The sequence below is a fragment of the Hemitrygon akajei genome, chromosome 10 (assembly GCF_048418815.1).
Source record: "Hemitrygon akajei chromosome 10, sHemAka1.3, whole genome shotgun sequence".
In the NCBI taxonomy this organism is placed as follows: Eukaryota; Metazoa; Chordata; class Chondrichthyes; order Myliobatiformes; family Dasyatidae; genus Hemitrygon; species Hemitrygon akajei.
This window is the reverse complement of record NC_133133.1, coordinates 165,554,866-165,569,278: the sequence shown is the minus strand read 5'-3', so window position 1 is coordinate 165,569,278 and position 14,413 is coordinate 165,554,866. Positions and strand designations below refer to the sequence as shown.

The 14,413-nt window shown below is 42.1% G+C and overlaps 1 protein-coding gene across 1 annotated transcript in view; it reads left to right on the top strand.

Moving 5' to 3' along the window:
• Nucleotides 1-14,413, top strand: part of LOC140734920 (uncharacterized) — a 127,424-nt gene that overhangs the window by 14,253 nt on the left and 98,758 nt on the right. The window contains exons 6-7 of the mRNA XM_073059624.1: nucleotides 987-1,113; nucleotides 5,369-5,507. Coding sequence (XP_072915725.1) covers nucleotides 5,473-5,507 — 35 coding nt within the window. The 5' untranslated portion in view covers nucleotides 987-1,113; nucleotides 5,369-5,472. The remainder of the gene's footprint in view (nucleotides 1-986; nucleotides 1,114-5,368; nucleotides 5,508-14,413) is intronic.

The following is a 14,413-nucleotide window of genomic DNA, read 5'->3' as shown; positions in this document are numbered from 1 at the left end:
GCATGGTAGCATAGTGGTTAGCACAACGCTTTACAGTCCGGGTAACTGGGGTTCAATTCCCACTGCTGCTTGTAAGGAGTTTGTGTGTTCTCCCCACGGTCACATGGCTTTCCTCTGGGTGCTCTGGTTTCCTCCCACAGTCCAAAGATGTACTGGTTGGTAGGTTTTTTGGTTATTGTAAATTGTCCTGTGATTAAGCGGGGGTTATTGCTGGGTGGCACAGCTCGAAGGGCTGAAGGGCCTGTTCCATGCAGTAGCTCAATAGATTGATGGATAGATAAATAAGCAAGTTTCATACAGGTTAAGGAAGGCAAAAAATATCAGAAAGTACATAAATAATCTCTAATTGTATTAATGTGTTTTGAAACATTTCAAATGCAGTGCAGAGAAAGTCAAGAATCAATGTTCATTTTCAACATTGCACACAGGGCAGAGGGAAAATTTCTTACTCATTTTTGAAAATTGCCATGGATAATTGTTACCATTAGACTCGGCTGCAATGACTGACACATGGGGTTAGTTTTATCAATATGATAGAATCTGTATATTTCAACAGTTTCCCAACGCACAGAGGCACATGCCTAGATTATGCATTTGGTTGCTAGCTGGAAACAATTAAAGTACCACACACAAAATGCTGGAGGAACTGAGCAGGTCAGGCAGCATCTATGGAAAAGAGTAAACAGTCAATGTTTCAGGTCAAGACCCTTCTTCAGGACTTCCTTTCCAGTCCTGATGATGGGTCTTGGCCTGAAATGTCATCTGTTTACTCTTTTCCAACGATGCTGCCTGGCCTGCTGAGTTCCTGCAGGATTTTGTGTGTGTTGCCTTGGATTTCCAGCACCTGCAGATTTTCCCCTGTTTGTGGAAACTTTAACATTAAGATTCTTTTAATTAAATAATGGAAAAAGTGGATGAGAGGACGTGATAGTGGACTGCTTTGTGTGCTGCTTTTGGAATATGTTATCTTTCATCATTTTTGTTAGAGAGAGTTGCAACATATAGCGAATCTGTTGGCTGCACAACTGAAAACCTTTCCTGTGGAAGATCTGGAGCCAGACCAGTCCGCTCAAAAAAGTGACCTGGAGAAACGGCTAGAAGTGACGAAGAACGGTAATTGAATTCTCCATTTGCAGTACCAGAGAACAAACCTACTGTTTGCATGGGTGTGATGTACCTTCTGCTACTTCTGCAGCACTTTTCACATCTCTTGCAGAAGTGCTTTGCGATCGATGAAGCACCTACGAATTATAGCCATCGTTATAAAAAGAGCTGGCAGTTAATTTGTGCACAGTTAGTTCTCATGACAGTAGTTTGATAATGGCCAGCTAACATTGAAACAGCAATAAATATTGGCTTGGGGTAACTTACCTTTTCTTCAAGGTAATACCATGGATTATTTTACAGGTAATTGTCTTCATTATTTGGATTATACAGTACAAGTCTTAAGCTGGATTATTTAAACAGTTCTGTCGCAAAACGCCCTTGACCAAAGTTTGGAACTTATGATCTATGAAGTAAATAAGAAAATTGTCTTTCTTATAATACATGTTTCCAGTAACATTTTTCTCAGCTACTTCTTCATAGCATTTGTCTGTTTTGCCTTTTGCCATGTAACGTTTATCAGCGACAACTTCTCATGGGGATCTTCTTACAGTCCGTGATAACTCTGGTGAAATACCGTATCTGTGGCCACACCAGAGGAAGGCCGTAAGCAGCTACTGGCTGCTTCTCCAATCATTCTGTAAGTCTGCAGTCAAAGCTATTGGGGCTTATTGATGCTGAGAAGTGTTCAGACACATCATCAGTGATGTAACCTGGAGTCATCAGGTGTTTCTGGTCTTTCAACATCAGACACCCTCGCACAGGTGACCCAGTCAAGGTTGGCTTGCGTCCCAGTACCATTGGTCCACAGGTCATGCCTCCTGATCCATAGCTCACTCATCAGCCTCTGCAACAATCCTGATAGCTCTTTTCTTTGCAGGAAAACTGCCCATAGAGAATCAGCCCTCTCACTCTTAGTACATTGAGTATGAGTTTAGTGCCTCCAGGTGGTTGGCTTTGCGTCTGGGGTTTCAGGGTTCATAAAATGTGTTCTCATGATGGCCAGTGCTGTTCTGTACAATACAATTCTTTCTGATCTGAGAAAGTTACCTCTGTTAACGTTTAACCTCATTGCTGGCTGCCTACTTTCCATTTTCTCTGGCCAGATCTTGGTTCAACTGTCCTACTTTTGTACCTGAACCATGTTTCCTATCTCCCACGTATTTTAATCACTTTCTGAACTCTCACCAGTGTTCCCAGAGCCCAGGAATCCTTTTCTCCACAAAGCATCAAATCCATTTAAAAAGAGCCATCCTCTTCATTAATAAAGCAAATAGCCTTCAAACCATGAAAGCTGATCACAATCTTTGCCATTTTTACAAGCCACGCAAAAGAAAATTGCTTCTTGTGTCCTTAGATCCCACCCCCTCCTGTTAGGATTACCCATGCCAAATAGGGCAAAGGGTAGAGGCCAGAGTTAGAGTGGTCCACCAGCCCTTCAGGTTCAGGGGTTCAGCTCAGGGCTAACAGCCCTGACTGGTCAAACAAAATTGTTACGGAAACAGCAATGAAGAATCCTTCTACATCTGAGTGTGACGGTATTCCTTGAGTCTCCACCCGGGACTTGCGTGACTGGCAGTGAAAACCGAGAGGAAGCTACTGACATGATGAATGAAGCTCTAAACACTGACAGAGATGGAGGACCTTCAATGCTGCCCTAAACACCAGTAGCATAGCAGGCAGTGAATATCAAATCCACTTAAAAAGAGCCCTATTCTTCATTAATAAAGCAAATTGCCTTTAAACCATGAAAGCTGATCCCAAACTGCGCCGTTTTCACAAGCCACAAAAAATGCTTCTAGATTTCCTAGGTTACAAACCCCCCCCCCCCCCCTGCCAAATCCTTATCAGCCATAGGATTTTCTCTTAAAACAACAAAGCTAGCAATTTCCATTTATATAACAGAGCACCACCAACCTAGGCGTTTTATTATAACTTCACTTCAGAAGCGACTCTCCATCACACCAGAATTGCTAATTTTTAACATTCCACAAATTAACACCAGCCTCCTATTGCAACCACACACCAGCATTTCACTCCCACTTCACCCTCCTACTAAAAACTTCGGCAGTTATTAGATTCAAGGACATTCTTTATTTTATAATGAAAAATAGAAGCAGCCAAGGCCCATCAGCCCTTCAATTCAATTCAATTCCAGGTTAATTGTCGTTCAACCATGCATGAACACCCATGAATACAGCCAAACGAAACAGCATTACTCCAGGGTCAAGGTGCGAAATACAATACCAACAGTCACACACAGCACAAAGCACACACAAGATAGCAAGAGTCAAAAACTCATGCCCTTAGTCCACAGTCGACCACAATAGAGACAGTCTCCTTCAGCCTGGACGCTGCACCACGTTGCCCCCCACCGCCCCTCCCCCCAGTCGACACCGCAGCTCAGGGCCTGGTCCATAAGCCCATATAGAATATCAGTAAAAATGCAACTACACAAAATATACTTGTATATAGTCAGACCCCCCCCCCCCACCCAGCCCATCGAAAACTTCAGTTGACTACAATGCCCCTGGTGGTGGACACCAGCCCCAACACTCCTCCCCCCCCCCCCACCCAAACACCCCAGGCAACGCTTGAGAGCCAGTACTCTCATATACAAGATAACAAGCCCATATAGACTACCAGAAAAAAAAACAACCACACAAAATACACGTGTATATTGCCTGCTCTCCCATTCATTGTGATCCTAACTAATCATCTGTCTAAATAGCATATTCCTTCTTTTGCCCCATGTTCTGCAATGCCTTAATGTAAATAATCTATCTATTAATATCCTAAATATCTTAAGTGATTTAAGTTGAGTATTAAGTTGTTTTAAGATATCTAATGTTAAATATCTTAAACATCAGCGAAGTACGGCGGAGATTCGTTCTCTGGCAGGTCTAACCTAGCCGTGAAGGTGATGTTCCATCGGTATACTACTGGACTAGATCTAGTAGTGGGATCGTGGCTGGCTAAGTCAAGGAGGTAAACATGCCTTTGCCGCTTTGTAGGTTACGCCTCTTCAGGGAAAGGCTGCACCCAACGAGGACGCCGGCAGCAGGGCGTCTGATGGTGTCTGTGGCAGATGAATCCAGAATGGTCAATGGTACAGCCACCTTGGTGGCACGCAGAGGAATCAGAGTGCTGGTCAACGGATGACATCACTAGACTAGTTAGTTGTCACTGCGGGGCAGCTTCCTTATCCACTAAGTCTGTTACACTCCTGTGTTCCACTTAGCGTCAGATTTGGAAGCCCAGAGAGACTGTATGATGAGGGCACGACACCGTCTGTCTTATTACTGTGCAAGGCATGTTGGAGGAGAATAAACTTTCAGCACAGTCAACATCAAAACTGATGGACAGCCGAAGAGAGAAATACCTTAAGTGATTTGACCAGCACCACCTTCTGTAACAGAGAACCCCACGCTACACCATCTACTGAATAAAGAAATTTCATTTTTGTGCTAAGTGTTTTTTCCGTAAACCCCGGGGCTGGGATCACTGGTGTAGACATTCCAGCCTCCTCGTCAAACACTGTTAGAAGTTCAAAGAAATCACCTCTCCTTTCTCTGAACTCTAGTGAATATGGGTCCAATTAAACTAATCTCTCCTCATTCAAAGGCATTTCCATCCTAGAAATCTCTGTAGTGAACTTTTGTTGTATGGCAAATATTTCTTGTCTTGGAGCTGCACTCAACTTTCCAAGTGTGCTGTTATTAAGACCCTGTATGTACCTAGTGATCTGATAACCTTTACCAAACCTGTACTGTGTAGGCTGTATCATCCTCCAAAACCACCAAAATATGTGAAACCAGTCCTTTCTTCATTAGCGCTAACCATCTGCTCCCTCCTTGTAATCTGGAATATTACTCCCGTACTGCTGTCTTCCCTGACCTTTAAAGAGATGTAGAAAAGTCAGGATATTTTTGGATTGTCATAAATTAAAGATCAAGAACACTGATTTACATTTTTCATAGAACGTTCAGACATAATAACAGCCTGCCCCCAACATTTACATTGAATTTCCTATAACTACACTCAGAAAAACAAAGTTCTGTTAAAGTTACAACCAGATTTCCGGACACAGCAGGAAACAGAGTAATTTTTTCTGGCATTTTATTGCAATTATTTGTGCACTCTTTTGAAAGGAATTCAACCCCAATATGTTGCACTTTATATGGCACAAAATGACATATGTACTGACTGTCCATGGGCATTAACACAGGGAACTTGTTAATTTCTCTCTGAAAATTTGTTACAGAGCTAAGCTGGCTTCATGCTTCTTATGATGTGCCATTCTGTCAGAACTGGAGTGAGCATGCGACCGATGTCCAAAAACAGACCCAGGAGACTATTTCTAAGAAAATGACTGAACGATTTGAGATGGTTATTGTTCCCAGGTAATGGATTACAAACTCAAGAGTAGCGTTTTATTGTTTTCTCCTCCTATAACTATTGCTATTTACTGTTTTTTGATTAGTTCAAAGTAAATTTTATTGTCAAGGTGCATATACAACCCTGAGATACATTTTTCCTGTGGCAGAGTCAGCAAATCTTAGAGTAGTAATTATAACAGGATCAATGGAAGATCAAACGGAGTGCAGAAGACAATAACTTGTGCAAATACAAATATAAATAAATATCAATAAATAATGAGAACATGAGATAAAGAATCCTTAAAGTGAGGTCATTGATTGTGGGAACATCTCAATGCTGGGCAAGTGAGTATAGTTATCCCGTTTTGTTCAAGAGCCTGATGGTTGTCCCAGCAGAACCTAGTGTTGCAAGTCCTGAGTCTCTTGTGCCGTCTACCTGAAGGGAACATGACCTGGATGATGAGGATCTCTGATGATGGATGCTGCTTTCCTACGATGTAGATGTGATCAATGGTTATGCAGATGTTATGTAGATTATGTATATTATGTAGATGTGGTCAATGGTTGGGAGGGCTTAAAGCCAGATTTATGCTTCTGCGTCACATCTACGCCGTAGGGTGACGTGCAGCTCCCCAGAAAAGTAATTCACGCATCGCGGCAACGCAGACGGCAACAACTGTGATTGGTCCGCTTAGTAGCATCGCATTTCCGGTTGCTTCTTCTCCGCCGCGTCTGTACACCGATACGAAATAGATGAACCAAATCGTCGAATCTACCTGCCGACATGCAAAAATTGTTTGAAATGCATTTCCTCGTCCATGTCTTCCACAAAGAAACTCAACACGGTGGCGTAGAAACCCCACCGCCAACTAGTGTTTTGGCGCACACCAGCGCATGCTCGCTACGGCGTAGAGCCAACACAAAAGTATAAATCAGGCCTACGGCGTAGCCCATACGCAAAAGTATAAATCAGCCTTAACCCTTTGATGGTCTGGGCTGAATCCACTACATTTTGTAGGACTATCCATTCAATGGCATTGGTGTTTCCATACCAATGGCCTTACAGGTACATTTATTCATTCATATCCTCTAATTTTCTTATTACATGTAACATTTACAGAATGGAAATTCTGTGATCCTCTCATTCATAAAAGGATCTTGTTTTGGATGAGTAACTTCACAAAAGAGCATTTTGGATTGCTTATATCAAGTCGATTGTCATTTAACTATATACACACATACCATCAGATGAGACGTTTCTCCAGACCAGGGTGGGAAGCACAGTAGTAGACATAACACACAATAACTTAGGAAAGTAAGAACGAAATCTACAAATGAATCATGCATAGATAAATAAAGTAAGGTACATAAATCAAATATTGTAAAGTAGTGTAGAAATTACCTGGTGACACTTTGAATGTGATGCAGAAGGGAGTTCAGAAGCCAAAAGACCCAAGGGAAGAAGCTGTTTCTTGTCTTCTGTCTGATGGTAGAAAGTCAGAGAGGAGGCTGGATGGATGGGTGGGATCCTTGATGACACTGAGGGCCCTGATAAATGTACCGGATGGATGGTAGGGAGACCCCTATGATCCCCTCTGCTGTTCTCACAATCCTGTGTAGGGACTTCAGGTCTGATATTCTGCTGCTGTCATACCAGATGGAGCTGCAGCTTGTCAGGATGCTCTCAATGGTGCTCCTGTAAAATATGTAAAACTTTGCCCCAGCAGACAATTTTATGGTTTCAGTGAACAGCGCCGGACAATTGTCCGGTTTAGGATTCCCATCCCAGGATCTCCACTCAGCATCATTAAGTACCAATCATCAATCAATCCATTCCCTCAAAGAAGGATTGGGCTCTATGTTCCTGCTGCTTCTGTTTCAGAGGGACAAAATGTTGGGATTCAGCAAGGGGCAAAATTTTCTGATCTTGCAGAAGTAACGAATAAGCATTTTATTAAAGTTGCAAAATTAATTTCTTGCCCAATTTGTTTAAGTACATTGTTTACAAATGAGCGAGCAGTCTCATAAATGAAAGGATAGTTTAGAAATAGCCCGTAGATAATGATAATAGCCCAGTAAATGATTGCGTGGTTAGGTGCCAAAAAATCAATGTTATTGTCCAATTCCAAGTGGCGAACTCATTGAAATTTTGATCACTATGAACGTACTAGTCTTGTGGTGTTACTTGAGGATTTGAGTGAAGAAAGTTATTGTTAATCTCTTGCATATTCTGCATTGACATACAGTATATAGGGACATGTTTTCTCTTTAATAGAATCACTCATACTGGTGGGAATTAAGCAGTTGCTACTTCGATAACTCCGGGCCAGAGCTCAGAGGGCAGTGCGGTAGCTTAGCAGCTAGCACGATGGCTTTACAGGGCCAGTGATCAATTTCCATTCAGCTGCTGTCTGTAAGGTGTCTGTATGTTCTTCCTGTGACCATAGGATTTCCTCCGGGTGCTCTGGTTTCCTCCCACATTCCAATGTCAAAAGGTTAGTGGGCCTACTTTGTTACCGCCAGAAGCATGGTGACAATTGCAGGCTGACCCCAGCACAAACCTCAGACCGTGTTTGTTGTTGGTGCAAGGCAACACATATCATTGCAACACACACAAAATGCTGGTGGAACGCAGCAGGCCAGGCAGCATCTATAGGGAGAAGCACAGTCGACGTTTCGGGCCGAGACCCTTTGTCAGGACTCAAACTTTAGGACTTCGTTCCACCAGCATTTTGTGTGTGTTGCTTGAATTTCCAGCATCTGTGTTTACATATCATTGTATGTTTGGATGTACATATGACAAATAAAGCTAATTTAAAAAATATTATTTCTAAAGTTCATCCTGTACTTATACTGGTTCTTCAGAACTTTGTAATAAAGACTATGCAATGTGGTCATTATATATCATGCAGTGACTGAGCAGGTAACTCTGAAACTGATTTTCAATAGGCATAAAAGCATTTTCAATTAACTGCTATCCAATTTTGATTTCCAAACAGTAAATGTAGCAAAACTTGTTTTTGTGTACTTTTTAAATTCTTTTTTGAGTTTGAATAAGAATCTGCAGAAAATTTTAACATTACCACAGAATCCTTTAAGAATCAGCAGTAAAGAAAGCAATTAGGAGAACTCAGCCAAGAATGGCAAAGTGGGGCTCTGAAATTCAGACTTCTAGCTTAGCTTAAGAAGTAAGCTCCTCAACAAAGCATCACACAACAAGCTGTCTGGTTATGGAGTTGACCTGTCATTTAAAGTTAATGAAGCGGCTCTCTTTTGAAGACCTCCAATGATTTGTCTTAATGATTGAGATGCAACAAAATGGAGACCCAAGAGCCTATAGATGCTGGAATCTGGAGAGGGAAATGGACAATCGGCATTTTCGATGAAGACCCTTCTTCTGGACTCCAGTTAACCTACAAGCATTTCTTTGGCATCTGGGATGAAATTAGAGCAGCTGAGAAAACCCATGCCGTGGAGTCATGGAGAAGTACAGCACAGAAACAGGCCCTTTGACCCATCCAGTCTGTGTTGAGCCATTTAAACTGCCTACTGCCATTGAACTGCATTGGGACTATAACCCTCCATACCCCTCCTATCCATGTACCAATCCAAACTTCTATTGCTTTGAAATCAAGCTTGCATACATCACTTGAGCTGGCAGCTCATTCCGTACTCTCATGACCCTCCGAGTGAAGAAGTTTCTCCTCATGTCCCCCTTAAGCTTTTCACCTCTCACCTTTAACCCATGACCTCTGGTTGCAGTCCCACCCAACCACAATGGAAAAAGCCTACTTGCATTTACCCTATCCACACTATGTGTGATGATGAAGGTGCTGGAAATCTGAAATTTAAAAAAGGCATACATGGTAAACTCAGCTGATCAGGCAGCATCAGAGGTAGAAAAAGTGAAGCTGATGTTTCAGGACGAAGACCCTTCATCCGAACTGGGAAACGGGCAAAATCAAATTAACCTACCAACTGGTAGATCTTTGCATTGTGGGAGGAAACTGGAGCAGCCAGAGGAAACCCACGCGGTCACAGGGAGAACGTACAAACTCCTTACAGACAGCGCAGGAATTGAAACTGGGTCGCCTGTACCGTAAAGCACTTTGCTAATCATTACGCTACCATGCCACTGTGTTGCTAAGAGCGGATCTGATTGTACTAATGGAGAGAGAAACAAAACCAGCCAAAATCAAGATGGACATCTGGCATACTCGCGCAGCTCTGAACAGAAAGACCAGGTTATCTGACGTTGGAGGATTCGACACTGAATCCAAAAGGCTGCAACATACTTTCATAGAAGATGGTGCGGTTTTCCCCAACATCAAAAGAAAAAGTCACAATGGAAGTGAGTTAAAAATTACTATGGCAAGCAACTGCTAGTTCAGGGTCATCACTGTATACTGAATTCAGACAGACCATTGAGCGATGAACTAATCAGTGTGCTAGCAGCTCAGTTGTGTTCCAACTTAATTTTGTGCCCTCATGGTATATAATTGAAGTTTGTAACTGATAACACAGCTGTAAGACACTGTGATCATTTATGTGTAGGAAGTCAAAAGTCACATGCACCAAGATATTTGACACATCTGCTAAACACAATGTCTGTATCCAGGTGATTTTTCTATCCTAGGCACCCAGATCTTGGCCACTGCTCACATCAATTGTCTACACTTCTCTTTTTTTATATCTTCAAAACTTTTCCAGATGACATTTTTTTTTGGCCATCGATATCATTTTGTTCAGTCACAAGGATTTTAAGCCATTTGTAGAGCTCACCCCCCACCTTGCCCGGTGAATGAGCCATTAAGTGGTCGCAGTCCGTCCCTACAGCAAACCTGAATACGTTATCCCACCCTTGTATAATGGATCAGCAGGATACCGTGAATATGTAATTAATGCTGGTCTTGAACATTGAAGAGGGATAATCATACGCAGCATGTGAAGATGCAAAGCTCCCAGCACAACACTGAAAGTGGCATCAACTTCAGAAAATAGACCCATAATTCTCAGCCAAGGGTCTGAAAAAAATATATACCATTCCTCATATTTATAACTGAATAGAGTGGGATGGTAGTTTTTGTGCACTGAACAGGATTTCGTTACAATGCCCCTTTTTAAATGTCATTGCTAGATTTCATGATGGAGAGAAATTGAAGGGTGAGTAAACTTTAATTACTGTTATGTGTTTCTCAGCAGCTGGTTATTCAGCACCATTGTCAGAGCCTGGCAATTGTTCTGCCTTTCTTCCTACTCAACACACTGGCATGTGGTGTTCGTTGTGGTGGGGGGGGGGGGGGGGGTGGTATTGTTAAAAACCAAGACATTGATTATATACAATATGTAAAAACGCAAATAGTTAAAGAGGTCAATGAAAGGAAGATTCTATCATTCACCAAAAAGATAGTAAATAACAATGCTTTGGTACCTATTCAAAGAATGTTGCGAGAATTATTTGTATAATCATTATCATTTCCGATGCCACACGAGGGCGCCATTTTACACTTCAGTTAATGATCCCCATATCTTTTCAAACTCTTGTAGTTATTTTCAAGTTACGAGGAGTCTCCATAGAAAAACCATAATAGTGTCAATGATGTGATTATTTGAAGACCTCGATCTGCTGTTTTCTAATGCCAACTGTGATGCCTATAAGAAACAATAAATACAAGAAGAAAGGAGGCTGAAGACATGAAGATGAATATTGATAGAGAACATTAGTCATGACCAGTGGTGAAAAAATAAGGATGAAGAAATTACTTCCCAGCTAATGGTGCTGATTCATAATGCCAGGTAGTTTTATTGCATCTCAAAGATTTAATTTCAAAGCAAACTGCTAAAATTAAAATTCTGCCTAAAGTAGAACTTCCCAGTGGCCAAGCATTTTAATTCTGATTCCCATCCCCATTCTGACACTCATGTCACTCCATGGCCTCCTCTTATACCAAGAAGAGGCCACCCTCAGGGTGGAGGAGCAACACCTTATACTCCATCTGGGTAGCCTCCAACCTGATGGCATGAATATCGATTTTTCCTTCTGGTAAAAAGAAAAATTTACCTCCTCCCCACCCCAACTTCCTCTATTCCCCACTCTGGTCTTTTACCTCTTCTCACCTGCCTATCACTTCCCTCTGGATCCCCTCCTCCTTTTTTTTCCCATGGTCCACTCTCCTCTCCTATCAGATTCTTTCCTCTCCAGCCCTTTACCTCTCCTACCCACCTGGCTTCACCTATCACCTTCCAGCTGGCCTGCTTCCCTTCGTCCCACCTCTTTATTCTGCCATATTTCCATATCCTTCTCGGTCCTGAAGAAGGCTCTCAGTTCAAAACGTCAACTATGTATTCATTTCCGTAGATGTTCCCTGGCCTGCTGAGTTTCTCCAGCATTTTTGTATGCGCTGCTTTGGATTTCCACCACCTGCAGATTTTCTTGTGTTTATTTTAAAAGTATACAGGTTATATATAAGTTATTAGTACATTCATCAATCAAGATCGTCATGGGGGAAGGAGAAGTTGTAACAGAGAGAATGTAAAACTTCAATAGTGTGATTTAATCTATATGCCAGGAGAAGTGGTAGAGGCAGGTCTGATATTGTCATTTAAAGTAAAATTGGATCGGTATATGGACAGGAAAGGAATGGAGGGTTATGGGCTGAGTGCAGGTCGGTGGGACTAGGTGAGAGTAAGCGTTCGGCATGGACTAGAAGGGCCAAGATGGCCTGTTTCCATGCTGTAATTGTTACATGGTTTATATAGTTTTAGAAGTGTCCAGTGGTCTCCTCCGGTTGTGCACCTGCCCCTAATCTGTACTGTACAAGGATGAGTGAAGGGCTTATGACTTAGCAACATAATCTTGGCCTGTAATTGGGCCCTATACTTTAACCCTCTTCACCACCAGATGGGGTTGGTGATGGAATCAAGAGGCCCGGAACAAATTATTTCTGCAGGGAATAGATGACTTAAGTTTTTGGGCTCAGGCCTTTCAGCAAAATGAATTAGCTTTGGTGCTGTTGTGTGAAGACCTTGCATTAGGAGGTAGAAGCATTTTCCTAACACAAAAACAATTCTCAAATGGACTGTTTTCCTTCCGTGGGGCAATTTTTTTTTTTTGCTTTCAGTCGTGCTGACTGGAGGTGGTAACAAATGAACACTGAAAGCTTCCCACACAGCAGAAAGGATGGCGAGAAAATGCGAGCTAAGTAACCTGTCCCCTGCCTCAAGCAGCTACTTCAATATCAGTAGTGTCAGGATCTCTAATATCTGGTATTTTTCTTCAATATCTGTGTAGTTCAAATGAAGGAATACAATGGGAGTCATTCACAGCAAGAAGAGAAATGAAAAATAAGAACTGGAGAAAACACAAAAAAATTAAGTATTAAACATTAGGCAGAACCTATTATGAGTCAATTGCATGCAGTGTACAGTTGTCACGGTGATGTGCTGGGGGGCATTCCCAGCAGCAGGAACTGCTGTCAGCAGTGTCAAAATAATCTTATGCCTGGAATAAAATAAAGGATTCTATAGTACAGCTTTTAATACAAAATGCTTTGCTGACTATAATAGTCTTAACAGTAATTAAAGCTTTCTGTAAAAGAGTAAGGGTATTACAATGCAAATAGTGTCTACTTTGCAGGCAAATGTTGATTGTTATTGGTGATGGTTGAAGGCATCTGAATAGATTTGTAAAGTCTGGAGAGACAATTTTCATATATAGGAAATCTGTACAATAAAAGCAAAAGAATCCTTTTATTATTTTTATCCATATGGGGTTTACAAATTAATGAAAATATTGCCTGCCTCAAGGAACACAATGCAATTATAAAGCTGTCTCCTTTGCTTGACAAGATGTTTATTTTGCCCATATGTCCTGGATTCAAGTGCAGAGATGATGCTGCTGTACATTGGAAATTAACATTTTGCTCTATGTTTAGCTTAGGATGGAGCTATTTTCTAGCACTGAACTGAAAGGCAATGCAATTATCTAGCTTTGTGGAACATGATTATGCTCGTCTCTTCATCTCCAATCTTCTGACTATTAGCCTGTCTCCACTACTCTGCTCCATTTGCTCGCAATCTCCCACTTCGCTCACTAAAATATGAAGAAATGAATTTGCTTCTGGTTCACAATAACCTTTAATTCGCTCCAGTTAAAGCTATTTTGGGCATACAACAGTAAAATCTACAAACGAGATTAACAAAAAACATTTCACTGTGAAATGCAAGCCCTTTTGTTTGGATATGGGTTCTGGTGATGCTACCAACGTTGCATTTATTGCCCATCCCAAATGTGGCTAACAAAGTGGCAATGGCCCTTTGCTGCGAACTACTGTATTCCCTCTATTGATCAGAGTCTGAGTCTGAGGCCTCTGTTTGGTCAGGGTCGACCACGAAAATTGCATCCTAGCTGTCTAGATACACAAGCCTGGGCAGTACGATTTGGAGAGCAGGCTCTTGCCCGTGCAGCAAGTGCCTCCTCTCCATGCAACTGATGAACGCAAAGGAATGGCAGAGACCAATACAATTTGGCACCAGCGGCGTCACAGGAGTTGCCAGTCAGCATTGAACTCAACGTAGGACTGCCGGCTCTGGATTTCTCCCTCGGGGTTGACTACTAAAGCCTCCCCATGAGTGGGTATAGCCGCAAGGCAGTAGAGGTTTGAGTTCAGAGTTTTCCTTCTCCTAGATGAGATGCCAACCAAGGCTGACGAGCTCCATACTGGCTTTAAGGCACCAGCAACCTGCCTTTGCCCCTTGTCCTGTCAGTAGAAACAGTTCCTCTGGGCTTGGTAGCTGAGCCACACATAAGTCAAGGAGCTGGACTTGGTAGTCAGAGGCTATTTGAGATGCACACCATTGGGAGTATTTAATAGGAGTGGGAGCTTGTCCCCATCACCACTCCCCCACGCCCACTGGCTATAACAACCTTG